The sequence below is a fragment of the Kogia breviceps genome, chromosome 14 (genome assembly GCF_026419965.1).
Source record: "Kogia breviceps isolate mKogBre1 chromosome 14, mKogBre1 haplotype 1, whole genome shotgun sequence".
Taxonomy (NCBI): domain Eukaryota; kingdom Metazoa; phylum Chordata; class Mammalia; order Artiodactyla; family Physeteridae; genus Kogia; species Kogia breviceps.
Window position 1 is genome coordinate 4,375,165 of NC_081323.1, and position 26,124 is coordinate 4,401,288.

Below are 26,124 nucleotides of genomic sequence, written 5' to 3' on the forward strand. Positions count from 1 at the left end.
TCTTTCCCTTTAGAATTCTTCCATATTTAAGAATAGACTGGATAACCTCGATGGCCCCAGTAAAGGGTGAACAAGATAATGCAATGCAACCAACATTTATTGAACACTTACGTACACAAAGCAAGAGAAAACGTTAGATGCTTGTTAGAAGCAGATACTCCTGATTCTGGTTTTAAGCCACCCCTGAATCGAAGAAATCCAAACTAAACAGAACACTAAGGAATTATTCCACTCCTAACGCCTGCCAATTTCCTCAAGATGCCGCTTGTGACAGATATAACTATATTCCAGGGAAGTACTTTCCCCTTTTCACTGCAGACTTTGCAGACTTCAACATAAATAGGACAGGCCCCACTTTGTTTAGATAAATTTTTATGAAGGTATTAATCCAGAGCTTAGTATATATTTCACTGTCAATGAAAAATTCACCTCAATTTAATTTTCTTAAAAAATGAAAATTTAAAACAACTTACCAGGCTCTTTAATGCAACCCAAGGAGTAACTCACGTTTTTTGATGACTTGAAACTCGTTCCAAACTCAACTGGGTCTTCAGACTTTTAAGTTAGGAGTTGAGGAAAAGACTAAAAACTTCTGGAAGAAATCAGAATAAAGTTCCCAGGACATATTAGGAAGTTTGTTGGTACAGGTCACATACTAGAACATAATTCTTAAGTCATATCATGTAAGATGGCTCTCGGTGTATGAAATGTACATTTACGTGTTAATTTCATGCCAGAGTTTACCTATATAAAATCAAAATATCTGAGTACCAGTTCTGAAGAACTTCAGGCCAGTTCAGGCTTTGGGGATGTGCAGCAGTGTGTGTGTGTGTATGTGTGTGTGTGTGTGCGTGTGTGTGTGTGTGTGTGTGCGCGCGCACGCACAGGGGTGAGGGAACAAACACAGCAGTAAAACCAAGAAATCCAGCCACTGGGAGAAGACTGGGTTTGGATGAGATATTTGAGCTGGGTCTTGAGGGCAGGTGTGCCAGGCAGTATGATCCCTGACAAGGGAACCGTTCACACGAAGACCCAAAGTACTACTAACTAACGGGCACGGGCCATTCTGGAACCACCGTGGCTCCCGTGGCGGCGGCACATAAAGTGTGCGTGAGATGTATGCTGAGCCCCGGCCTTTGGACTTGACCTTGCGGGCCACTGAAAGGCAGTGGACGTGCCTCAGTCAGGACCAACGTGAAATCAAGGGAGGGCTCGTTCCTGGTTGAGAATGACTTGCTGCTTTGTGTGCCCAGAGGACGCAGAGGAAGGCTCGGCTCCAGCCACCTCCCTCCATGGAGCAGCTGGCCTGGAAGTGAGCCCCCATCCAAGAAAGGTGGTGGGTGACCCGTGCATGACCTCCCTGGAGGCTGCCTGTGTCCAGCGTGTGCCCTCCACCACCACGCCTGGACCTCAGGGAGCCTCCCAGTTCCATTTTGTAAATACTGCGTCAGACGTGCCAACTAGAAGATTTGTACATTCCCTCAAGGATTGAAAATTAACTAATTGCCATAAAAATCACATTTCCCTAAACACTTTTTTGAAAAATGCATGAACTTATGGAAGAGTTGAAAAACCAGTACAATGAATGCTTGTACACCCTTCACCTAGGTTCATATATATGTGGATGGGTGTGGATGGGTGTATATATAGGTATTTTTCTTTGCATCATGTGAAGTTAGCTGCACACACTTAACCCTAAATGCCTCTGTGCGTCCCTCTTAGGAACAGGGACAGCAGCCCCCATGATGACAACAGCCATGGAAATTTAACATAGAAGCCGTGCTATCATCTAACACGCAGTTCCCACTGAAACTTCTTTAATTGTCCCCCAAATGTCCTTCATGGCCTTTTCTTTTTAAATCCAGAATCCAAGTAAGGATCAGGCGTTCTGCTTGGTTGTCAAGGCTCTTTGGTCTCCTTTAATCCAGAACAATCCCTGCCTTTGTCTTTCCTGACATTGACGCATCTCACAGAAGGTCCCCACAGTCTGGATTCCTCTGATGGTTTCCTTATGATTAGATCCGGGTTGGATGTTTTTGGCAACAATGCACATTGTGTTTCCCACTGTGCCCCATCAGGAACCACATAACCTAGGTTGTCTCGCCTTACTGGTCAAGGCTGGTAACTTGGTTTAAGTGGGGTCGGCCAGATCTCTTCATGGTAAAGGTACACTTCCCCCTTTATACCGAACAGAATGGAAATCAGCTTCCTCTTTATAATGCGTGGAGTGACACTCTGAGACTATGAGAACGTTCTGTTTCCTGACAACCTTTCCCCCACGGCTTTCAAATCCAGTAATGATCTCTGCCTGCATCAAGAACTGGCTGCAGCATGGTTATTTTCCAGCTATCTCATCCCTTCTGCACTTGCTGCCTGGTATTCTTGAGTAAAGAAGACCATCACCTGTGGAGGTCTAGGGCAAAAATGAAAATGCAGAGCCTCTTTTTCAAGATGGCGACAGAAGAGCACTGAACCCAAGACAGGGCCTGGGCGACTGCAGTGGCTGCAAGCCCAGGACGCCGGCCTTTCCCCCACTGAGGACGTACGTTAAGTGGGTATCTTTCAGCATCTCTGCTCCAAGCGTCTCCACTTAGGCCGATGAGAGCCCAGCAGGCAGCCTCCCGTGTCTTTTTCCTTTGTCCGTATCGGTTTTTGTGTACTTCTGTCCTTTCTGGAATAAGATGACCCCTGGGCTCACAGTGTCCCTTCCTTGCCCCACATCTACAGCCAGCCACTTCTCCAAGGAACGCTGTTTCCTTTTGGTTGGGGGAATGGCTGGTAAGAAAGAGCTTCCTATTGAGAAACCCAGAACTGCATTCCAGGGGAGCTCACAGCTCCTTGGATGTCATTGCTCACAATCCTTTTAGAGGACAGCTGTAGAATTTGTTTTATAGGGATACTCAGTTGTTCTTTCCCACAACTCTCACCAAATAGCCTCCACTCCTGACAACAAAACTACCACATCAAGATTCCTTCCTTCCTTCCTCCCTTCCTCCCTCCCTCCCTTCTTCCTTTCTTCCTTCATGTTCTTAGAATGTATCCCACTGATAGATTCAAATTTTACTTCGTGTTTGTGTGGTCTGTCTATCTGATGTCCATCTAGATTCCTGTTTCTGTTTGTATTCAACATAAGGGTTTGCTGGGTCAACTGAAGTAGAAATGCACAATGTGAGAGCCGTGAGTTCAGTTCTATTTGGGGACTCACTGAGGACTCTAGCCCAGGAGCTCTGAGGAACTGCTCCAAAGAGGTGGGGTGGGGGGAGCTGTCAGTATATGTGTGACACTGGAGAAGTAGCAGGTGCGATCAGGCACACGTCTTGCTAGAAGGTTACTATTCGTCACGAGAAACGGGTATCTCAGTTCAAGATTTCAGCACTTGTCCAAGTATGGGAAGATACAAGAATCTAGGTTCATGAAATTTTCTCCTGAAAATATCTAACTATCTGAGGGCCTGTTCTCCGTGTTTTCCCAGAACACAGAGGGCCTCATTCCTGATCTCCACCCCGAATTCCTTTCAGGGTGTACGGTAGGTAGAACTGGCTGGTGGGCAACATTCTTTGTTTTACAGCTGTTTTCTAGTTTTTGGTTTTTTGGTTTTTTTTTTTTTTTTTTTTTTTTTTTTACATTTTCAGTTTTTGAACACATAAAACATTTGTATGGTTCAAGAGATGAAGCTGTGAAAAGGAATGCTCAAAGAAATCTCCCGTCCCTTCCACCCCTTTCCACGTTCTCCCACAGTAACCATTTTTATTGCTTTTTAGTTTATCTTTCTCGTTTCCTTTTGAAAAAAAAAAGAAAGATTATATGTACATTCATGGATCTTACACAAAAGATAGCGTAGTGCACGTCATCTTTTGCGCTTTGCTTTAAAAGCACATTTTGTAGTCTCATCTCAAGTCCTGTGTGTGTTTTTACCTTCCAGGATCAGCGGGATGACAGAATCGGTTAATCAACATGTTACTAGCAGAATCATTTATTAACAACAAAAAGCATCCCTTCTTAACATCAGTCTTCAGGGCTTCTCGCTAAAATGAGGGCTGAATGAGTTGCTCTCGGAGCTCCCTGGCCGTGCTGGCAGCCTGAATTATTCTCCCAGGAAGGGGAGAGTGTCAGGTAGTAATGACCCTCATGTCTCAGGATCTAAATTTCTATTTACTTCTCAACACCAGCAAAATTATTTTTGCGGTTGTAGAAGTTTTCAAGGGCATATTGAAGACCTGGAGCTGGGGATGGGGTGGCTGAAGGAAATAAGACAGAAAAATCATTAACAGACCAAACGTGGTTCTACATTCCTTGGAGCAAACTCAGCATATAAAATGGAGATGTATAGGAAAGCGCAATGAGGGGTCCGTGTTTATTTTGATCAAGAAATCGTTTCTTTAGGAAAAGCTTCCCTTATAGGATCCTCTGAAGGAGTAGGCTTCTCGAGTGCCTTGAAAATGACTCAGTCTTCAAAACCCTGAGTCACAGTTTTTTTTTTTTTTTTCCAGAAACGCTCTTGTGTAAAGCAACACGTCTATCTTAGTATCTAAATGTGGATCTCTTAAAAAGTAGAAACGAATCCCGAATCCGTTGCTGATGATTTTGGTATCGCTGAGCAGTGTGGAGGTAAGGCTGGGGAAGGGAAAAATTAACCAGAAATTGTTGGGCGTTTTTTTTTTTTAAGGCCCACGAGAAGGAAAGTCAGTTATTTTTTTCTCACTGATTCTGGAAGGCTCCATATTTTGGGCCGGTTCCTAGTCATGGAAGCACAAAGATGAAGCAGGCTTGCGTGTACTCCAATGCAGGTTAAAATGCTAGGTTTGAAATCCGATCACTTATCCCTTCTCGGTGATTTATGAAACTTGAGTGACATTATAACCCAAACAGTAAAACGCATTCCAGTCAGGTCTGTGGTTCTCCTAACATCTTCATAAATGCAGTAACACTTAAGGATCACCTATGAGAACCATAAAAAGACATTCTGAAGTCTTTTTCTTAAAATGGTGGGAACATGTAGTAAATACGCACTATAAAGTACTATTTTAAAAACATGATGGATTTGTTACATTATAAATTCAGCAGCACATGAAACCAAGTAGTGTATATACCAAGAGTTCCCCTCTTTTTTTTTTTCCTTTCCTTTAAATGAGAGGCTACTCTCCATCCTCCAGTACTGCGGGGGCCATAGAACAGGGAGAGGAGAGGTGGGCGGGGTACAGTGTCAGGTGCGGGGGGCTGCGGCAGTCCGAGGGGAAGGAGTGACAGGGCTGGATGGCAGCCAGCTCTGGGACTTAGCAAGTCAGGGTGCACGATCTGCTGTGCGTCTGCACCTTCGCCGGGGACTTTCGCCTGCCGCTGTTGTGCAAAAACACACGACGGGTGCCTCCACGAGGCACGACGTAAGTGTTGAAGTCCTGTGTAAATTTAATTATTAGCATGAACTGAAGGTACTGTCATCGTTTAACTCAGCCGACCTTTTAAATGGATAACCAACCTTGAGGCTTAATTGGATTAAAAAAAAAAATCAATTTCTACCCACTGCCTAGCGTGGAAATGAAGCGCTACATTCGCAGGCAATTGTAAAATCAGTTCTGCTCGAGACTATTTTTTATTATTTACAACGTCAACGTGACACGATCCATCGTGGTCAGCGTTTTATGCAGACGTACACCTTTTACACCGACGACCGCAGGTGGACGCGTACGCACACCGAGGCGCATGTCACAAACGCAGCATTACCGTCTGCCGGGCGGCTGCCTCAGTCATCGGCGTCACCAGCAGCCAGCTCTTCACACCAATTACACGAAAAACTGAGCTCAGGGTAATGACATACCGCTGTTTGCAAATCTCTCTTAGCCTCAGTCTGCTCTAATCTTCGTAATAAGAAAAAAAAAAAATCCTTGAGGAAGCTTTTACCAAATCACATCTCGACCATTAAATCTTTCTGGAAGAAGGTCATTTAATTTTATGGAAAGAAATGAACAATGAAAACGGCATAAGCAGAAACAACACTGGTCTGGAAACTGGGAAGTCGAAGATTCTAGTTCCCGCCGTGGGTTCCACTAGTCTTGTGGCCTTGGCAAGCCCTCAGTCGGCCCTCGGTTTCCCCATCCGGAAAAGGGGGAGGTTTGGCAGAGAGAAGGGGGGCTGCTCTATTTCCCCAACAGCTGATGAAAATGGAGGTCTATTACGGTGCCGAATCAGAACACCAAGTTTAAAAAAAAATCCCCAAACAACCATTTGATTCCCTCAGCACTTCCTCTGAGAAGGAGAGACCAAACGATGCAAACCAGAGCCCTTCTGCTTCCATCACAACAACTATAAAATGAGAGAAATAGTGATTCCTAACGGCGGAATTTGGCCAATGAGCTAAAAAGCAATTCTAGCGTGACAGCTGAGAAACAGAAATCGCTAAACCCAGTGGTCTAGCTTAACTAAGCCCGATTTAAATGTGCATTGCGTTGAGTGGCGTCTCACTTAAATGATCCATTTTAGCCAGATTACAGAGCTGAAACGGGGGCCCACACGATTATCTTGAACATTCAGGACAGGCCAGAGAGCTCATTTGGACAATGGGACAAATGGTTATTTTCTTTTGCCTCAACTGACCAGATAATTGTACACAAGTCCCTGCCATGTGAGGCTGTGGAACGTCCCTTTGTGTTGGAGGAAGGCCCAGCCCGCCGTGGGGGTGGCGTGGATTCGGGGGACGGGGTGCGCACGGCTGACGCCCACCGTCCAACTCCAAGTCCTGAATCGGAGGCATCTTCAGACGAGCAGAGGCTCTACGTGCCCGCAACCGGCACCCTCATTAGTTCGAACACCCATCATTTCGAAGGAGGTTGTTGCCGCCCAATTTAAAAACAAAACTAAACAGAAACATCAGGCAGCAAGGTTAGAGGTGGCATCTGGGTGGTCGAGGGAACTTGGAGAGAGGAAACCAGGAGTTTTTAAAGGGCTCACACACCCAGGGATCTACACCTCGGGCCCACGTGTCCACGTGTGCGCAGTGCTGAGTTTCAAAGTGTAGCTAACGTCAAACAAACCGAGTCTGCCCCTCTAAGTCTTCGGAGGAGAGGACACTTAGGATAACTAGCCAATGAATTAGCACCATCCCATCCTCCGCGCCCAACTAATGAATGTCCGACCCGTGGAGACGGCGAGCCAGTTGCTCCACACGGTTCCCACACTTGGACTAGAACAGGGGATCCTGACGACCAGAGTTAAGGCAGCAGGTGGAGACACACGCTATCCAGTAAATGTACACACAAGTGATGGCTGCGGCTACACAAGTATGACAGACGAACCAGGAAGAGTTCTAGGCTGCTCCAGCTCCTGGTTATGATCACAGATCTGAGAAGACGTTCAGGACACTGGCAGGCGCAACTACACGCAGCCTGTCCTCCTACCGTCGACGTGTGTCCCCGGGAGGAACCACCCGACGGTGCACACACGACACAGCCACGCCTGAGGGCCAGCACCCAAGGAGCTCTCTGCCCGGCAAGCAATGTCTCCAGTCACTGTACCTGCACACTCCTGCAGCACCACCTCAAGAGAAGGCCACCAGAACCTCGGTGGGGACACGACCCACGGGGCTTTACCGTAAGCTCAAGGAACACACGCGTCCGGCAGAGCCCACGCGTGGGGCCGCTTCTCCCGCGGCCCCATCAGGGTGGAGCGTTTCTTCGGTGTGTATCCTCGGAGAGTGGACTCGACCGTGGACAGAGCCAATGGCTGGTAAGCAAGCTGGGGGGGGCTGTGGTTCTAGTCCAAAGACAAGGTGAGCGCACGGGAAGAGGCGGCTGCTTCTTCCGTGTGCATCAGCGGGCGCCGAAGACGCCGTGCTGCCTGGAGCACCAGCGACCTCCAAGGACGGAACGCCTGGCGCCCAAGGAGACCGCCCGCAGAGTCAGCTCCTGCTTCCGTGTATGTGCGGACCCTGGGGTGGAGCTAGGAAGACACACGCCCGCCACGCCCCGATGGCACCTCTCACCAGGCGTACGTGGGTGAGGGTCAGCGATGAGTTAACAGAGAACCATCCCGGCCTTGGAGGAGCCCGGGACGTTCGAGGGGAAACACGGTCCAGGCTTTGAGTTCGACTGGCAGACACCACCCCTGAAATTCTCGGATTGATAGGATGGGAAACGTTCAAAGTCATTTAGAAGTTCAAGTCTCCCGGAGCCCGTGTGTAAGAATTACTTCTCAACAAGGCACACAGAACTACGGTTTTATCTGAAGACCTCCCGTGTTTCTTGGTATGTATATAAAGCTTACATTTTCATAAGGAAAGTAATTATCTGCCTTTTTGTATAGTGGATAGCAAATCGATTGGTCCCCTTGAAGGCATCCATTAGACAGATAGATGGACTCTCAGACACTGAGTCAAAGGCCTCGGCACAAAACAAACAGTCATCAGCTCAAACGATCACAGAACAGGCCAGGCTCTCCCGAAACACAGACGCGCTTGAAGAAAACATGCACCCCATCGTTAAAATTAATACTAGGATAGCAGGATGTTCTTTAATCTGCACGACTGCTTTATTGTACAAAAAGTTTCCAGTAACAGTAAATTAGTTTTTAAAAAAGGACAAAAAAAGTCATTTTAGATAGAAGCGCTTCACTAATAGCTTTATTTAAGCACACAAGAAAAAAAGTCTTATCTGACCAATTAGGTTGGAAGGGTTTTATTACCTTTAAGAAGCCATTAGCCAGGATAAAACACTGAAAGCGCTTGTGTCAAAACAAATAAATAATGCTCTCTCAGTTAGCAGAGAACACAGTCAATTCGTTAAATTAGAGACGTACACGGCTTCGTACGCGGCTTCACACCCATGGCGAGAGAGCCAGCACCTCCCCCCCAACCCCAAATTAATAAAACAAGAGACAGTAGCTTTCAGTTACGATCTCTCGGGAAAGATCAGGAGCTTTGGGGACCTGACAGTCAATGTCTACGTTTCCCCTCTCCAGCCCTGGTCAACAGAGCCAGCCAGGGCACGTTACAGGGGGCAGGGGTCCAGGCGGGGCCCAGAGGAGCCCCCCCCTGTGGGTCCCCTTCTTGGGGCGCCTCCAGGCGAGGGGAGGAACCGGACAGGCCATCACCAACACCAGAGCTGTCGGCAGGAAAAGGAGGGCGAGAAGGACCCTCAGGTGCCAGGACACTGATTACTAACTTGCCCCTGGCCCCCGCAATGCTGCTGATCTTTCCACAAGGGAAGGCCCAACAGAACAGTACAGTGTTTTGCGGTGCCTGGGCTCAGGGCCACTTCCCCACCTTGGGACACAGTGGTGGCAGTGGATGGCTGGGCTTTAGCTGGCACTGCACGGGATCCAGTCAGCGGGGGGCAGCTGCCCGGATCCCACACAGGATCCTTCAAACTATTCCTAGCCAGATTCATTGTTTTACCCAAATGAGTTGGGTAAAAAACCCAACTCTAGTCACCCTATTCACTGAAAATAAATACCAATGAACAGTGATCCTTTGTTAATGGGTCACATCCCTTCAAAGGTCAGTAAGACTCAGCACTTGAAAAGCTTCAGCAGTAACCCATAGTACCACCGCAGACTGTCTGGGTCAGGGAAGCCCCTCATCTCGACAGCCCCACTCCTAGGAGCAGCTGGTCCAAGGGAGCAGCTTGACTCCATGAGGTCAAAACCGTTGAGACGGAAGACGCCTACAGCTACTCTTGAGGACCGCAGAAGCTCCCCATTTCAGGGGCGATCGAGGAGGGGCTGGACTCTTATCCCCTGACCTTCTTTCCCAATAAATAACCGTCAGGGAGTGCCGTGCTATTTCCTGAAACGCCAGGGGCACCTTTAGATCCTCCTACGGCCACATCAGTACTAAGAAAACCAGTGACTGCCTGGCGTCGTAAATCACTCGGGAAGGGAAGGCTGGGGCAGGGGTCTGGGTTTTAAGCCCATGATCTGTTTGGACAACTTGAATCTCGGGGCTTGAGTTTAAATTTCTGGAAATAACTTCAGAGTCAATTCTAGAGAGACGTTTTATGTGACTGGTCCAAATAAACGGCAGCACATCTAACGAGATCATGCTCTTTTACAACATTTTAAGAAAGGTAAAAATAATGGAAAGCCACTGAAAAGGAGGCAAAGACCATGAAAGCAATACTGGTGTCTCGAGACCAACTGAAACGCGAACACCTGCAGTCCTCCAAGCTGTCATCACTGTCCACACTATTCCACAGGTCCAGGGATATATTCAAGCACCATAGTGATAATAAGTAAGTAAACAACAAAGTCCTACTTTGGCGATCTGATTCACGCTCACACAAACGAGGGGCTCTTCTAGCCGAGGTTTTCACAAACTGCAAGAATATGCCTACTTTCTGGGCATGGTGAGTGGCACTGGAAGGGCCGATAAATCAAACCACCGGTGGAATATTTTACTGTGAGATGGAGCGATGTTTGGTTAATAATTTGAGACCCACTAATCCTATATGGGGTGACCCATTTAGAGTGGCCTCTGTGTAAATTCACAGTTCATTAAGTGGTGTCTGGTCTGAACGGGTCATTAAGTAGCGAGCGCATAAGCAATGGGCCGAGCGAGGCCGGCGGGGGACCAGCGCAGAGACACACCGGCTGCTCTGGTGACTTTCACAACACCACCGAGCTTCCTCTCAACGTGAGGGTGTTTCAAATCACCAACTTTTAAACTTAGGTGGTTTCGCTTAGTAACCCCTTTTGGTTACAGGAAAACATGCCATGCACAAATTTTAGATGAGGAATACTCCATTTATAATTAATTTAAACTTATAAAGCTGCTTTAACTGGCCCATCTAAAAATGTGTTAATTAACGTCAATGATGGTTTCTTATTTTTCACACTTTGTTACTCTGATCATTAACAGCGATGGAAAAGCTAAATTAAGTTAACGGGGGAATGGATGATAAATTCTTAAAGGACTTCTCAGTTTGTTTTCAACTGGAAAATATATAGAGAAAAATGAAGAGGCATTTTTGCCTTTACTCATAAATTTTTGGTACCAAATTTCTTAAAAACCAGACGGTTTAAAAAAAATTTTTCCAAAAGTTATTTTAACATGCTGCTCAGACATGACTGCTAAAAAAAATAGCATATACAGATATATACTATATTGAACAGCTTGAGGAGGCCTGTAAACCTTCAACCCGTTTTCTCTGTCTAAAACAAAATATATCATAACTGAAGAGAGAACCCATCTCTCATCTGCAGCAGCGTCCAGGGTCCTTCAAGCGCTGACAGTGAAGGAAAAGCAGAAGCCCCTTCCCCGCGCGTGAGCACGGCTGCGCGGAGGAGTCCGTGGAGATGCTCGCGGCCCCGCCGGGCCCGGGGCCGCACCTCCGCAGGAACCCGCGGGCGCCGGGCCCGCGCAGCCGGGTCCGCGCGGGCCTCACACACCGACCCAACGCTGCTCAGTGCGACTTCACGCCGACGAGGACAACAATGAGGACAGCGACGAGGACAAATAATATTAAAATCACAAGCATCTTCCGATTCTTCTTTTGATACCGCTCTGCCTACAGAAAGAGGGGGGAGAAAAGGCCGTCATTTTCCCCACGATCCCAAATCACGCCGCGCTCGTTTGCAGTCCTAGGCCTCTGGCTGCGCCCACACGCCCGACACCTCTGCCACCGGCCCCATCACGGCGACCCCTGCCCTCAGCTCCCGCGAGTTCAATCCACACGAGTCCCATGACCCCGGCTTCGCTACCGCCCGCGCTGGGGACCCGCCATCACACGGAGGCCGCCGGAGAGGCCGAAGGCTGTGCTTTCAGATCCCTGTGGGCCGCTTCTCCTTACCTCCCCTTCCACTGACCGCAAGGACCCACTCTTTCAACAGAAGCCTCTGGCTTCCGGACACAGTTCTCTGGATGAACGCACAGCTCCTTCACTAAGAAACCGAACACCTGGCTACAGTTACCACGGCCAGCAGGGATGGAACCGAGGGTCCCAAAGCAGCTTGTTTTCTGCCTCCTCTGAGTTTGGGAACAAGAAGAAATTCAACCTTCGCGGTAGAAACAGGAAAGTTGGCCCTGTGGTGTCAAGCGCAGAAAGAACCCACCGAGTCCAGTTCTGTGCGCGTGGTGACACACACGCCCGTGGCGCAGCACGTGACCCACAGAGAGGAGAGGGGAGAAGGCGTCGTGAGCGTGTCCCTGTCCACGTCGGGGAGAGCACGTCCTGCCCTTCCGTGGACAGCGCTGCTTCACGTGAAGGTGAACGCCAGGAGACAGCCTGAGGCCGTACCCGCTCAGAACGTGCAACCTCCTCTGCCCTACTTCCCCGTCCCCACCCGCCTTCTGACCAGGACGCCTGTTGCCTAAGAGAGCCTGCCCGCCCACCAGGAGCCACTCAGCCACAGGAGGAAACCTCAGCGCAGACTGCAGAGCCCGGCCCGTGTGAAGCAGCTCCCGAGGCTCCATCAGCCTCAGATGAGCTGACCGCCAGGGCAACGGCCAGCCGTGCCTGGAGGAAGAGGACGGCGCGTGCTCAGTTTTCTAACAAGTAACCTGCAACACCACGGAAGCTGACACCAAATGCATGATATACTTTGAAACCTCTCAAAATGGTTTATAAAGTAGAACCTTAAACAAAATGTTTAGTTCCCACTGGATTTGTACACTCCCGCAGAGAAAGCTTTTTCCCTTTATCTGTGTTATATCAAAAAAACAAGTTTCACTAGTTTTTATTTAAGAAACTTCAAAACCGATGCACAATTCAACAGCATATGAAAGCCCGGGCATTACAGAGTGACAAACTAAAGTTAGTTTTCACTCTTTTAATACACAAAGCTTGGCAACCGAATGAACCCAACGCTTAAAAAGCCCTCTGCGTGTACAAGGCAAGCCTCTTCTTTCTCAGCATATGCTGGAGCGCCATCCCCACCCGGCACGTGGTGACAAAAGCACGTGGAAGAGGCAGTGAAGGGCTTCTGGTGAGACCTGTGCGAGGTCTTTCTGCAAACCTGACGCTACTGTCAGATACGGCCATCTCTGCCACAGGAAGTGGCTGGTTTCAGAAAGGTGATAGAGAAGTACATTAGGGAGTCAGAAAAACGACCATTACATATGGCCAGGAACACTGCTAGGTCTCAAAGACATGACGAAACGGACACAATTTATTTTATTTGTGAAGTATTACATTCCTTTTAAAGAAAACATGTACCCAATTATATATGAGGGCCACTCAGCAGCGTTATGTGTATGTTTCTCATAACTCATTACAAGATTTTTAAGATGTTTTCCATTTATTTTTAACAAATATCGTGAAAAACATTCCTGAAACAGCCACTTTATCATTAGCAAAGAATAAGAGAGCTAATACTCTCGCTTCAACAAACTACTCTTTCCTCAAGGTAGTACACAGATATACTGCGGTAATTAAAAGGGAAAATTAGATTTTTATCTCCTCCAGAATGAATCCCCACCAGCAATTTATCAGAAAAGTATCACAACAAAGAGCCCTGCGTCAGCAGCAACAAGCAGACAGGATGCTCAACACCTATTTTAACAAATACCCACTCAAATCGACTTCCTAAAACAAGAAGACTAAACAAGGAATAAAATATTTTCTAAAAGGGAGAAAACGCCAATTCCTTCAGAATTCACTGTCACAGAAGGGGATTCTCGGCAATTTCAGACCTGTGTGTGAGGTGCACCCAGAATCATTTAACTGCAGTAAAACGGCAACAGCGCACGTGGTCGGCTCTGAATAAAATGACACGGTGCGTTTTTACAGTCCTATCTCGAGCCGACGGCAGATGAGAATGCCGAAGACAGTTATGAATGGAAGAGAAAGCCTCTCATGAATTCTTGATATCTGATAATAGTTCTTCAAATTCTCAACCACTGAAAGATATGGCATTACCTTGTGAAGCTGTTTCAAGCCGTCTTCAGTTTTGATACAGGACTGTTCCACATTATAGTCGATTCTATCAAGGACGGTACCCTGAGTAATAAATGACAGTTACAGACGATCCACAACCACAACTGGGAAAACTGAACTTCAAAAATAAGAACTGCAAATTGCAGACATCATTATCCACGGAATTATCTGTTTTACTTAACTGTGATGTGTAAAGGTACACACTGCTAGGTCTGGAATCCATCACCGTGCAATATCAGGCACTCGGTGGCAGACCGCTGCACTACTTGCAATAAAGTCTAGCTCGGGAGAAAGAGATACTGACAAATTGAGGTTTCTTTTTTGGATTTAGCCACTGCAGGATATGCCATATTCAGACTTACTGGGGCTTTAAAAAATATGCGGTTCAGTGGAAACAGGCTCTGAGTGGTGAAGGGCCTGCGCCTGTGGCCGTTTGTTGCTTAAATGCTTGGATTCAAGCAAGCAGAGGGGCCGGTTAAGCCCGGCCCGGTTACCATGAGGCCTGGAAATTGACTATCGTGTCTATAAACGTCAGTCACCACGTGGCTCCATGGGTCAGAGCAAACACGGTAAGCTCCAATCCACACGTAAAATTACACATTCGTCTCAGGGAGAATTTTGTTTTTAATTGTTTAATCTCTTGGTTCAAACAGGAAGAAGGGACACTGGGCTACACAGAAGGACAGGGCTGTGAACGGAAACGTGCTATGTTAGGAGAGACGACAGCAAAAGCTGTTCCATGGGAGCCTCTGGAGTAATTAATGTAACTAGATCTTCCACAGCCTCGCCACTCCATTCTGAGGCTGGTTTCAGGGGGATCAGGACTCAAATCCCTGCTGGCAAGATAATAAAATACCCTAATCAGATTGCAACAGCGAACAAACAATTTAATTCTACTTGAGAGCTAGTGGTTCCAGTTGCCATCACACAATAACCTGCCAAAATTAGAAGGGAAACCTTATCTATTGGCAGAAGCACTGCTGGACATGGGCAGACCAACCAGGCCCCCAGCGTGGGGAGCTCCCATGAGCACCCTTGGGGTAGAGGCAGAGAACAGGAGAACTGCCACGGACGTGTGTTTTTTAATCTAAAAAAAAGTTTATTAGTATTTTTATGGGGAACGATAGCAGTATATGTATATAATTTGTACACACACATACATACGTTCGGGGCGTAGGTTCAAATCGTTTTCCGGACGAAAGTGCAGAACCAAAAAGGTCTGGAGAAGGACTAGATACTATGGCAGGAAAACCCACTGAGGAGGCAGGTAAATTCACATACCTGTTCCACAATCATGGCCCCTAGGTCCCTAAATATCTCGTTCAGGTCAGAAATAGACTGCACGATCCGGCCAATCTCCCGCTCCCGCTCTTCCACCACCAGCGTGCTCTGCCCCACCAGCACTAGCCGGTCATCTGGGAAGCCCTAGCAAAACAAAAAGGATGACATGCGTGCGTTAGGCTTCATTCCTCTCAAGAAAACTACAGTGTACCAGTTTAGATATAACTGAAAGGAAATAAATTCTGAAACTAGTTCCATAAAGCATATAAACCACAGATAAGCACTTATTCTTCCCTAACAGGAAAGATACAAATTCCCCAAACAAGCGGGCTCTAAAGCACTATCGGCCAAAGCAGGGGACACAGAGAACCCCGCATTTGCAGCTACCCAAGGGCTAAGTAGCAAAACCACCGGGGAGAAGCCTGCGCACCTCTGGGTTCTTCCCAGGAGTGGGGTGGGCAGACTGCTTTCCGGAAGGTTCTGGAAGGCAGATGACAAGGTCTCCCTGCAGCCTTTGGAAAGGAAGAAACAGTATGGCCCCCATGACCGTTCTTCCGCCGGCTGCAAAAGCCACTTGATGGATGTGCACATCACGCAGGGCTGATCCATTTGCATCGCATGGAAGTTAAAGGTCCATGAAGAGAAGGAAACAGACCGGAGCGCAAATGCACGGCAGTCAATTCTGCAGCCCCTCACGTACCCGATCATAAAGAGTATTATCGTCTCCATCGTCCATCAGTGGTACTGATGTATCAAAAAAATGCTGGGATCTTTCCTCTCGATTCTTCAGGCCTATCATGGATAGGAATTCACTTTACTGGAATACGTAAACCATCCTGGTTACTGTCCCACCATTAAAAAGGGGAAATCTAGAGTAAAACTCAACAGTCAAAATGGAGACATTCTTAGCAGCTTTAAAAGAACCCTATCTCACCTCCAACAGAGGTGGGGGGACAGGAAAGGACTGCAAACATGCAACAGTATGCGAGCACTTGGGGTTAGCTAAGACAAAAATCACACCGTAAACGCGTATAATTCACTGGATGCCAAGTGCATGACAAAATGACCCAACCATGTGAGAATCTCGAAGAGAAGCCTAAATATTTCATCTAACTGCTGTTACAAAACATTAAAAAAAAAATCAATCTCTCTCCCTAAAACCATCTCTAGTCGAATTCCAAACGGCCCTGGTCAAATTTTAGAAATAGTAAAATTAAAACACAAATATGCCAGTTGTCAGGAGGAGGGAGAACTAGGTTTGGGGGAGCATGTGGGGATATTACTGATTACGCTGGCAATAAAGAAAAGACCAGTTTATAGGATAATTAGCACGAGGATGTAGCTGAGGCCTGACTTGGCACTATTCAGGAAGGAAGGGAGGCCCAGTAAATCACGGTGCCAGGGGAGAAAACGTTTGTTTAAACTACTCCCAGGAAAGGTGTTGAGACACTCTCTCAAATACTTGTTGTTGTGCAAATATGAAGCTTTAACATGATTACAACTGTTTTTTACCTACTTAGCAGCAGCTCCTCCACCCCTAACATCTAGAAAGCTACAAGCTTTTAAAATGTGCGAGACTGATTTTCAAATACTTTAAATTTGACACGGCCTATGTTTCCGTTTTGTTCTTTTTTAGCCGTGGCTTCAACCTGGGTATGGTTTCCCACTGGGGGCGGAGGGGAGGCTCCTTTCTGTTCCTAAGGTGGGAATGTGCTCAAAAGCTAACAACGAAAGGCACAGGACAAAATGGAGACTAGCAGCAAAAGACAAGGGTAAAAACACAAAGCTGTTCCAGGCTCTAACGCCGGAACTCCCGTTACTCACAAGGCCCTGCACGGGCCGGACACTCACGCTTGAGGTAGCCCGACTGCGCGCGCCGGAAGCTGGTGGACAGCTCCTGCAGAGCCTGCGCCAGGGAGCCCACCACGTTGCGAAGGAGCCGCTCTTCCTGCTCCGAGCAGGCCCTGCGGGCCTGGCTGGGCAGTGCCTGCACTGCACGCTGGCACCTGTGGAAGAGCTGGGAGAAGAGGTGGCGCTCACAGCAGGGCGGCGGGTGGGGGGCGGGGCCCAACGTGCCCCTCGGCCTCTTCGCTCACCGGCCAGAGTGAGACACACAGCGCTCCGTCCAGACCGGCTGGCACTGAGAACGGCCAAGAGAGCAAAGCTGAGCCGGACCTGAACAAACGGGCGTGTGCGTGCGTGTGCGTGCGTGCGAGTGTGCGTGCGCGCGTGCGCACGCGCGCGCTGAGTGCGTCACTCCTTACCGCCTTCTTCTCATTTAATCCCAGCAGCCACCTTAGGAGGCAGGTATTATTATTATCACTCCCATTTTAGAGACGAGAACGCTGGAGTCCAGGGGATTAAATGAGGATCATGCCATTGTTACATCGCTAAAAGCCAGGATCCAAACACTCCAAACACCCCAGGGCTTTTCCCACCCACCACACCGCTTCCCTGTGCATCAGCAACCCAGGAGATTTAAACAAATGAAAAATGTAAGTGCTAGTTTACACACTAGTCACGTTTTAAAATTATTCAAATTTAACATTTTACAAGAAACATTTCTAGGATGCCGAGTTTCTCTAGGATACTAATCTCAGTCTGGGGCAATAGCTCTCCATCCCTTCAGTTACAACAACCATTTTTTTTTTAACATGAAAAAATTTTGCACACTAGTGTACAAGAGAACTTACACATGTTAAAACCAAATGACTGAACTCAATAATGTTCTGAATTTAATTTTCAGATCCATCCACAGTAGTATCTACGAACAGATGAAAAACAGCCCCCACTCCTCCAAGGCATGGACAGATGCTGACACCTGGAGTGGCTCAGGGACTCCTGGAGTCCCTCTGTGAACGTCCGGTCGGGAAGTGACACTCTGGGACTAATACGCAATCTGATTTAGAGCCGGAGCGCGTTGGGCTTTGGAGGGGGAAGGAGGCTGGGAAAGGCGGCCCCCGCCTGCGGGCCCCTCCCGCCCTCACCTGCGTGATCTCTTGGGTGGTTATTTCGATGGCGTGTTCCTGCTCCCTGCTGTCATCCAGGGTGGGTCTGTTTAAGTGCTGGTCATGGAGGCTGGCTAACTCCTTCATCTTCTGTTTAACCCGGCCAACGTCGTACTGTATCTAAACAAAGGAGATCACAGAACATCACTGTTGCCTGCCAGGTATCTGTCTGCCTCTGAGACAACTGGCTGCACTCACCGTATGGAGCTCAGTCTTCAGCCAACTTGTAGCTGCCTGAGCAACTTTTAAGTCACACGACCAGACATTCAAACAGCACTCCTCCTGGTTACACAGTTCATTTCTATAATTCAGGTAGTACTAAAACCAAAAGCACAAGTGTGCGCGCGCACGCATACACACGCACGCGCGCGCACACACACACACACACACACCCCTTGTGGTATGTGAACAGAATAATCCCAAATCTAACGTACTTCCAGGGACACTCACTCGAGTCTTTATGGCAGGTATCTTAAAATACGTTAATGTCATAATTACCTCAATAAATAAGAGCGTGTGAAACTAACATTCAACTTACTTCATCCACTCCATCCACCCATTTAGGAGGTGACCGCTTTGTCACGCCAATTGCTGCTTCTGGGTCTAAGCTAATGCCTGACACCAGGGCCATGCGATCATCAGCAAGCTGCAGGGAAATAAAGGGACATTAAAAAAAGTATTCAAATTCAATTTCGATAAGCACAGTCTTACTCCCTTTTACTGCTGCTCCCTAAGAAGATTCAGAAATGGAGGAATAAATGCACGTCCCTGTGTTACAAACTTGCTTCTGATACTGCTAGGGTATGGAATGGTTTTCCTGTCTCTTCATGCACCACTTCTAAATTTCCTTGGACGTACTTGTGAACATGCATTTGACTTGCTCTGGCTATGGAAATGTAATGAAAAAGTCAACAAAAGATCCTTACAAGAAAAACCTTAGTACTATACTATGATGGGATGGCATGAACCTCAGCAATTAATTTGATCAGACAGATGCAAGTTAAAAAAAATTCTAGGCTGTAAATGGAACTAGCACAAAAATGTCACGGTTTACTTACATACACCGAGCTTATTTTGTAAATAGGGCTGATCTAGTTATCTTAGTCACAAGATCACTAACCATGTGTTAAAATGTGTGAAAGAATTGCCTAAAACAGTCAGCAAATTACCCACCATTTGGCAAAAGCAATCCTTAAAATTTCAAGGCACTCTTAGAGCGTCCTTTCCTTTCTTCGGTTAAATGTCCATGGGCAACATTTTCACTTATTTTGAAATGATCTCAACCGTTCTTGTTTACTCTACCTATATAATACAGTGCCTTAGGAAGCTTTTAAGAATGGGAGGGAAATCATGGGTTCGGCTTGCTGAAGCTGCCCTCTGGCTTGGAGGCAGTGAATGCTGAAAGGGTCCCGAGGTACCCTCCCGAGCCCAGCACTTACAAATGCCAGTTTCAAAAGATGCAAATGATGATCATTGTTGTAAAGCAGAAACTAACACAGCATTGTAAAGCAATTATACTCCAATAAAGATGTTTAAAAAAAAAAAAACGAATGGAAAACAGCACATGAAAGTCCTTTACAGGTAATACTTTGTAAATTTTCTAAATCACACTGCAGAATTGGGTGAAGAATTTATATTGCTTTTCTCCCCACCCCTGCATTTATCTAAATTTATTGTTTTTCATTCATTCGGCAAATACTTGTTTGCTTTTCTAACAATATAGGAACAAGACAAAATGTTTAACATCCTCAGATGAAGGGGGAAGATAAATCACATAAGGAAAAGCCTACATTAAAAGAATTCTTCCAGTAATAAGCCCTAAATCTCGAGCAGAGAGATTGTAGCAAAATCCCTAAAAGCAAATGACAGTCTGGCGTCTGCCACCCGTCATGCCTGGGGTGGCGCTGCCCCCACCGGCTCAGGAGACCAGCAGCCCCAGAAGTGCTCCCAGAGCGTCTGAGTCGTGATCAGGGCCAGCGCACGCCGCCGCCGCGTGGACCCTGCAGGGCCGGTGTCATTTCAGGTCTTAAACAAACGGTGCGTCACTCCGCCTGCACTAGCCGGGGCTCTGCGTCTGTGACGTGGTAATTCTCAACCTGAGCCACCTTGTTTGTTTTTAAGAGCTCACTAACAGGAGTTTGACGTTCTCTTTATTATTTTAGTCCTCACAAAAGCTAGGTGAGCTAGAACTGTTATTCCACTCTATAAATGAGGAAATTGAAGCTCATGAAAGTTAACTAGCTTGCCCAAGGTCACAGCGGACGCGGCTACTCCAGAAGCACCGCACCGTCCGCCCGCAAGCAGCCAATCACTCTGGCGGGCACGTGAAATATAACTGACTTGCGAAACGCACCAGGACAGCAAGCCCTCAGACTTAAACAGTAACACCAGACACAGTCCTCGGATCCGTTCCCCACCAACTACACCAGGGACTACAAGACAGGCTCTGGCTGAGCACAGAGGCATCTACATAGCAGCCTCTCTCGAGGACCATCTGCACATGCAGCCCCGAGGTGCAGACCTCACTCCACACAGAGCTGTGTGTCCCTCAGAAGTCCTGCCCCAAAGCCACCAAGAGCTATGCCACTTTGTGGGGGGCACGGTGACCAAAACAGAAGGGACAAATCACACAATCGGCACCCAGCATCTGCCAGCTGTACAGCAGGCACTGTAGAGTTGCCGGACAGTAGAACTTGAACTTAAATCTCCAGCTGTTCATACAAAGCAACACCTACGTACGGGTCATAGTTTCTACTATGCCGGTTTATCGTCTAACCCACTACACTTTACTATTACACCGTATCTCAATAAAGTGATAATAGTAATCTGTTTTATTTAGAGTTTTTAAACTCACAACTTTGAACTGTTGTTACGGTTTACTAATAAACATTAAACTAAAAAGGATACAGAGGTGGTATTTACCTAAATTTATCTGCACAATAATTAGTATCAACTTCTCTGAAACAAATAAGAAATTATAAATCACATATGAAAAGTCAGTTGAAGTGGATTCAACTCTCTTTTAAGCAGTACTTGAGTTTACACCATAAATGTGTTCCCCCAAAAAAACGCATGTAAAAGAGTGCAACACACCCTCTTCAAGTGTCCTAAGGAAGCTTGCTAATCGAGAGACCCCCACGTGAGGGGGACAGATGCCAGCCCATCTAGCTGGCCCTAGCTTTCCCACATGCAGTATCAGGGTGTTGCCAGTAAGACAGAATAGCTGATTCTTTGAGACTGAAAGCTTTAAACAGGGAAGAATTTGTCCCCTTTATGGTATAATCTGTAGCAATAGCTCATCATGATAAAGAAATGCAGCGTTACTCAGAAGAAATGTGGCATTTATTTTATCAGTATGGATTTGTAATATATTTCACAGTATGTACTATTTTTTTTAAGACTGTTTTGGGAAGGGGAAAACCTAATTGACGATAAATGTCACTTAAAAATGGGAATAAATATGAACACTACAAAAATACATCTTAAATGCAAAACAATCACCCTTTCAACTTCAGAAACCTCACTGCCCATCTCGACACATCTTCTCATTTTTAAGATCCAGAATATATCAGTTTTCAAGTTGCCATCCAAGTCAGTTCAGACCTTAAAAAGCTGCCAGATTTTTCATTCTCTTTACTTGTCCCTACTCCATTCGGTGTCCCCCTACCAAATAGATGATGTTGGTCATTAAAGCTTTTCTTAATGAACTTGTGCTTCTAAAGTCAAAAAAAAAAAAAAAAAATCTTTCGTACTTTTTAAATAAGAAAAAATTTTTTTAATAAAATTGTATTTATGAGGACTAAGAATTTAAGAATTCTTGTCTCTTTGATTTGTAACTCTTGTCCTCCAAGAACTACAGGGTCCACGACCACAACCCAGAGTCAGCCAGCTCAACTGCATCAACCCAGGAAAATTCCAATGGATGCTCACAATAGCACACCCACAGGCTTCTTGTTCAGCCCATCAAAATTATCTTCTGCTCTTGGTCCACTTTAGACACTGACAACTGTCCCTTTAAAGAGTACCAGACAGTATGGACGAGTGCTTGATCTATGGACAGAACACACACACACACACACACACACACACACACACACACACACACGAGCACAGTCTTATAAATCTTGCTGTCCCAAATATACAGCCTTCCTCCTCTTAGCGAACCCTGCCTTTATGAGAAGGCTGATTTGGCGTACAGTAAGATTAAGGAAATGGCAGGGCCCCTGCAAGGACCAGAAAAGTGAAACACAGCCCCTCCCACCCCTCCATGTAAAAAAACACACCAAGTTCAGCCATAATGCCCTGGTAATAAGAACCAGTACTGACAATTTTGGACTTTTTAAATGTTCTGTGGCAACGAACATTTAAAAAGTCCAGAAGGGACGTTGACAATTACAGCTGGGCAGCTCTGGTTTCCACCTGAGACGGTATGGGAGTGCGTACGAGGCAGTCAGACCACAAGCATAACTCACTGGGCTTGGAAGGCTAATAGACAATTAGGCTGAAGAAATCTCGGTTCTTTGAGGGAGTGAGTAAGCATGTTGTAGAAAAGAGAATCAGGGGCTGTCAGCCCTACAGTTTTGTGTTTTTAAAATCTGTGATAGTTTTTAAAGTGTTTACTTTCTCTGATTATGAAACAATAAACGTTCAAAATGGACACTTCTTTAAATGTGCAAAAAATATAGAAATTTTTAAAATCTGACGATTACAGCACCCAGATACAATGTGACTAGTTTCACTGATTTTCCTTTTTTCCTCAACTCTCACATACGTCCTAAAAAAAAAAAAGTAGGGAGCAGCAATTACCTGCGCGCCGTTAGTGCTGGACCCCCGCTGACTTGGTCACTTCAGTCCCAACAACAAAAGTGCAGAAGGGACTGCTCCCTGTTCCACAAATACCGACACCGAGGGGCTCACAGACTTTCCTTCTCAATGCTGCCCTCCGCAGGGGCACCAGTGAGCTAGCCTGCGGCCCCCACAGCCCTGCTACTTCACCCTGCCCTTCCCAGGCTATATGGTTTGGGAGCCTGACTTTACATCTTAGAATTTTTTAATAGTTCCTCCTATGAATTAAAAAACCCCACAACTTGGGAGATGACTCTGTCCTAGGCAGGGAGTAGATGAGAGCAGAGGACAGGGCCGTACACTGGGCAAAAGGGTGAACGGTGGGTGGGCTCTCTCCCTGGGCACACCTTACTTAGTATTCCTGGAGAAGAACACAGCCTGCTATCCCCAGGGTGCAGCAGATTTTCGAGTGGGTTTGAGTAGGAGAAAGGACAGCCCAACGTGGACGCACTGCAGGAGGCCACCCGGGACGCAGTCAGGACAGTGTGCTCAGGCCTCACCTACCCGGGGGTGGGCTTCCATCTGACCCACGCCAGGGTCGATTCGAAGCCCTACTGCAGCCTTGGCAAGGTGAGGCTCTGCACACCGTTCCCAACACAGCCCCACCTCCTCGGTCAGCGCCTGGCACTGCGCGGTAATAAGTACACAATTATAATTAGCTGCATGAGTCAACGATAAATGCAATGAATGAATGAAGTAAATAAAAGACAGGTCATATACAATTCACTTCACTGATACAATGGTTCTGGACAAAGAACAAGAAGGGGAAGTGAGTGGCTCGGGTGGCCGAAGGGCCACGTGTCCCCGCAATGGAAAGGCTTGGAGCTCGGGGGCCTCTTGGCACGTGACGTGCGTGTGGCTGGGAAGGGGCTCTCCACTCGGGGTCTCTGCTAGAGATCGTGGCAGAGAGAATTTCTGTGCGGGGGGCAAGGGGGGGGGAGCCAGTGTCTGGAACTTGCTGCCTGAAGAGGAAGTAGGAGAGACTGGAAATAGGTTCAGACGGCAGAGCCCTCAGGAAAGAGGACCCCTGACGGGCCCGGTGGGAGAAGTGTTCAAACTTAAGCTCTTCTGCTGTTTGTTTTTTCCCCACGGCCCACTTCCTTTGTGGGGCCACAAGTCCCACATTTCCAAACCGTTTAGTAAGTGGTAGCATCCATTCTTAGATGGATGGGTTTGGTTTTAAATACTAATTGTTTTTTAATGACTCAAGTAATAGATACACATGGTTTAAAAATGTATATCCAACCTATGGAAAGGGTTTGCAACAGAAAGGCGGTTTCCCTTCCATCCCAGACTTTTCCTGGAAGGTATCCACTGTTAACAGTTTCTTCTGTCTCTTTTCAGAAATCTAAGTACACATAAACCCGAATGTTAATTATTTTTCTTAAAAAAATAAATTTTTTTTTTTTTTTGTAAAGAGTAGGAATCGCGGTGTCCAGTGTTTTGCATCAGGCTTCTCCCCACTTGGCCATGTGTCTGGGAGCTCATTCCCTGCAGCACTCAGAGACAGACTGCACTCTTTTTTAACAGGTACAGTACAGGAAATTAGAGTTGCTATATAATTTATTTAACCAGTTCTCCACGCAGGATCTTTAGGTTGTTTCCCATCTGTTGTTATTATCAACTAGTAAGGGACCCCATTGGTTTCGAAGACAGTGGCCCTAACCCCACCTCACTGTTCATACTTCTAAATTAAATCAAAAACCAATGACACCCTCCCACCCCCAATTTTAAAAGGACTCTTTTAAAAAGGTCTACCTTTAGGAAAAATATTTTCAACCCCTTCGTGGCTGAAACAGATAATAGAAACACAAAACCAACAATCACATTTCGATCCCCTTTTTCCTCAACGCTTTTATTCACATGACTAGAATAAAGTGCTGTGAACACATACCCTCTCCATCTTCTGGGAGAATTGCTAATAAGTGAGGAAAAGGCCAACATCGTGCTGCTAGGAAGGGGGCCACGTAACCATTAGTCAGTCAGCACAACGGGAGGGTCGCTCGCTTGGGGCCAGTGACACCTCAGCAGACATCTCAACAGGTCTGGTGGCTCCGGGTCCTGCTTCCTCAGGGTTTTTGCCAGACATCACGTCCTTCTACCCCTCTGAGCAACCTCACTGCACAGTGTCAGGAATCAAGGGAGCTGCACGCGTAATCCTAAAACAATCTGGCTTATTTTAAGTGCAAGAAATTTTACTGCTTTCAAAGTTGAGACCCTTTCCCTACAGTAGTAAATAATGTTCCTAAGCCCTTCTCTAAATCATCAATTCACCTGGTGTGAAAATACATTAAATAAATCCTAAGTATTAAATTGTAAAACAGGACAATTAGAAGTAATCAAAACAAATGCTCAAATATGTGTACACTCTTAGCATTTCACATATGACCAAAGAGTTCAGAAAAACAGGAATAATTTTATAAACTAACATACAAAAATAGTCAAAACACAATACCTCATCCAGCTCCTGAAGAGATATGTTGTTCCCATCAGCCCATCCAGTTAGGGATAGCAAAAAAAAAAGAAGGATGGGGACAGACAGACAGATAAGGGATGGTCAGTCGAGAAAACACTGAGATTTTACGCAACTGTAAAGTTGACTAAAAATAAAGATCCACTAATCAAAGCATTTTTAAAAATCTCCCCCTTCTGATTCTTCCTTTTTTTAAAAAAAAAATAAAAGCTACATCAATATTTACCTTATTATGTTTTTTTATTTTTATTTACCATGATTGTTGTTTTGGTAAATGAGATAGGATACAAACAATAGTTGTAAAAATTAAAATACAATAGAAACAAATAAAACACACTTGCTTTAGTTTCAATAAAATATAATGGTATTGTTTCATAAATATCAAATATCATACACAAGATTCTAAATTTCCCTGAGGAAGATAAAATCAAGAGAGCAAAGCTAAAGTGTAATTTTACCATGTCAAATAAATGTAAATTTTAACATCTAAATCAGCCCTGCAAATGCAGCAAAATTAGAAAATGAAAAACCCCCCAAATTGTCTATGGCCGAATGCAGATAATATTTGAGTGACCACATATGTAAGGGCTCTACAAACTAAATCCCGAAGACACGGCTTTCTCCGTGGTAATAAGCAAGCCGAGAAACCACTCTT

At 46.3% G+C, this 26,124-nt stretch overlaps 1 protein-coding gene across 5 annotated transcripts in view; it reads right to left on the reverse strand.

Annotated features, from left to right (window-relative positions):
• Positions 1 to 80: 80 nt before the first annotated feature.
• The window catches only part of STX16 (syntaxin 16), a 33,349-nt gene continuing 7,305 nt past the window's right edge, over positions 81 to 26,124 (reverse strand). For 2 of the 5 annotated variants that reach the window (XM_059037161.2, XM_059037160.2), the window contains exons 2-8: positions 18,690 to 18,797; positions 18,131 to 18,271; positions 16,995 to 17,160; positions 15,844 to 15,935; positions 15,144 to 15,287; positions 13,845 to 13,925; positions 10,515 to 11,495 (exon numbers count right to left, since the gene is read on the reverse strand). In XM_059037161.2, the coding sequence (XP_058893144.1) occupies positions 11,391 to 11,495; positions 13,845 to 13,925; positions 15,144 to 15,287; positions 15,844 to 15,935; positions 16,995 to 17,160; positions 18,131 to 18,271; positions 18,690 to 18,797 (837 nt within the window). In that variant the 3' untranslated portion in view covers positions 10,515 to 11,390. Of the gene's footprint in view, positions 593 to 10,514; positions 11,496 to 13,844; positions 13,926 to 15,143; positions 15,288 to 15,573; positions 15,656 to 15,843; positions 15,936 to 16,994; positions 17,161 to 18,130; positions 18,272 to 18,689; positions 18,798 to 25,451; positions 25,474 to 26,124 lie in introns of those variants that run through there. The other 3 variants (XR_010836535.1, XM_067013129.1, XM_059037162.2) reach the window with 3 other exon arrangements.